Source organism: Myotis brandtii, unplaced genomic scaffold (assembly GCF_000412655.1).
Source record: "Myotis brandtii unplaced genomic scaffold, ASM41265v1 scaffold691, whole genome shotgun sequence".
NCBI classification, from domain to species: domain Eukaryota; kingdom Metazoa; phylum Chordata; class Mammalia; order Chiroptera; family Vespertilionidae; genus Myotis; species Myotis brandtii.
The window spans coordinates 826,871-827,881 of NW_005370704.1; the positions used below are offsets into that span (position 1 = coordinate 826,871).

The following is a 1,011-nucleotide window of genomic DNA, read 5'->3' on the forward strand; positions in this document are numbered from 1 at the left end:
TGTCGAGGCTGAATGGGCAGCACATGCCAAGCACCGAACGTGCCGTGTCATCACCACCATCGGACGGCAGCGAGGGGCTGGCAGGTGGCAGAGGCGATGGAACGGAATGCCTGGACGCACGGACGGGGCTGGCCACAGGGTCCTGCCCAGGCACCGGGAGGCCTGCTGCACACAGCAAGGTGGCGCCGTGGGAAGGCCTGGCGGGGATCTGGCTCAGACCTTTGCCACCAGGAGGCCAGGAGTCAGGGAACAGGACCAGGATTTGGGAGGCAGGCGGGAGGGCTGCTGGTGGAAGTGAGGGCTGAGCTGAGTGACACTTAACCACGTGGGAGGTGCTGTGGGCATATCTCGTGGCGGGGTGGGGGGCAGTGGGGGTTCGGAGCCCTCCCTCAGGCTCTCCTGCCCCACCTTGGCCCCCAGAACTACTGGGAAGTCAGGTCTGGTTCCTGGGCGCTTTTTCCTCGCTCACAGTGTGGTGTGTGGGTGCGCACACTCCGTGGAGGGTGTGGTCGGGGTTTACAGGGGGCTGCCCCGCGAGGCAGCCTGGCCTCTGGGTGCTTATCTCGTCTTTAGCGTGTAGAGTACTCTGGTGTGAGTGTCAGGCATTTTCCCGCCAGCCTCCGCCCGCTGCTGGCTGTCCCCGGCTTTCTGCTCTGACACGCTGCCCACCTGCCACGGCACTCACACCGCCAGCAGGGAGGGGAGGCCTGGGCCCTGCCCGCTCCCTGAAGACCCACTCTGGGTGCCCTCACCGCCAGCCCCCTGCCGGCGTCCAGCGCTTACCCAGGGACATAGTGAGGTTCTGGCGTGAAGAGGTAGTGTTTCTGGGTAGCTGTCATCTTGCCTCAACTCACCTTTGCTGTGTGGTCCCTCCTCTTGGCCAGCTGCTTCCCTGGGAGGAGTCTCTGTTGCTCGACAACCATTGTGAGGAAGCCCCTTTGCTGGGCACGCCCTGGCCAGGCCCCTCCTCAGCCCTGGGCACGCCCTGGCCAGGCCCCTCCTCAGCCCTGG

The 1,011-nt window shown here is 65.6% G+C and overlaps 1 protein-coding gene across 1 annotated transcript in view; it reads right to left on the reverse strand.

Moving 5' to 3' along the window:
* Positions 1 to 981, reverse strand: part of FAM166A (family with sequence similarity 166, member A) — a 4,038-nt gene extending 3,057 nt beyond the window's left edge. The window contains exon 1 of the mRNA XM_005881856.2: positions 784 to 981. Coding sequence (XP_005881918.1) covers positions 784 to 839 — 56 coding nt within the window. The 5' untranslated portion in view covers positions 840 to 981. The remainder of the gene's footprint in view (positions 1 to 783) is intronic.
* Positions 982 to 1,011: the final 30 nt, after the last annotated feature.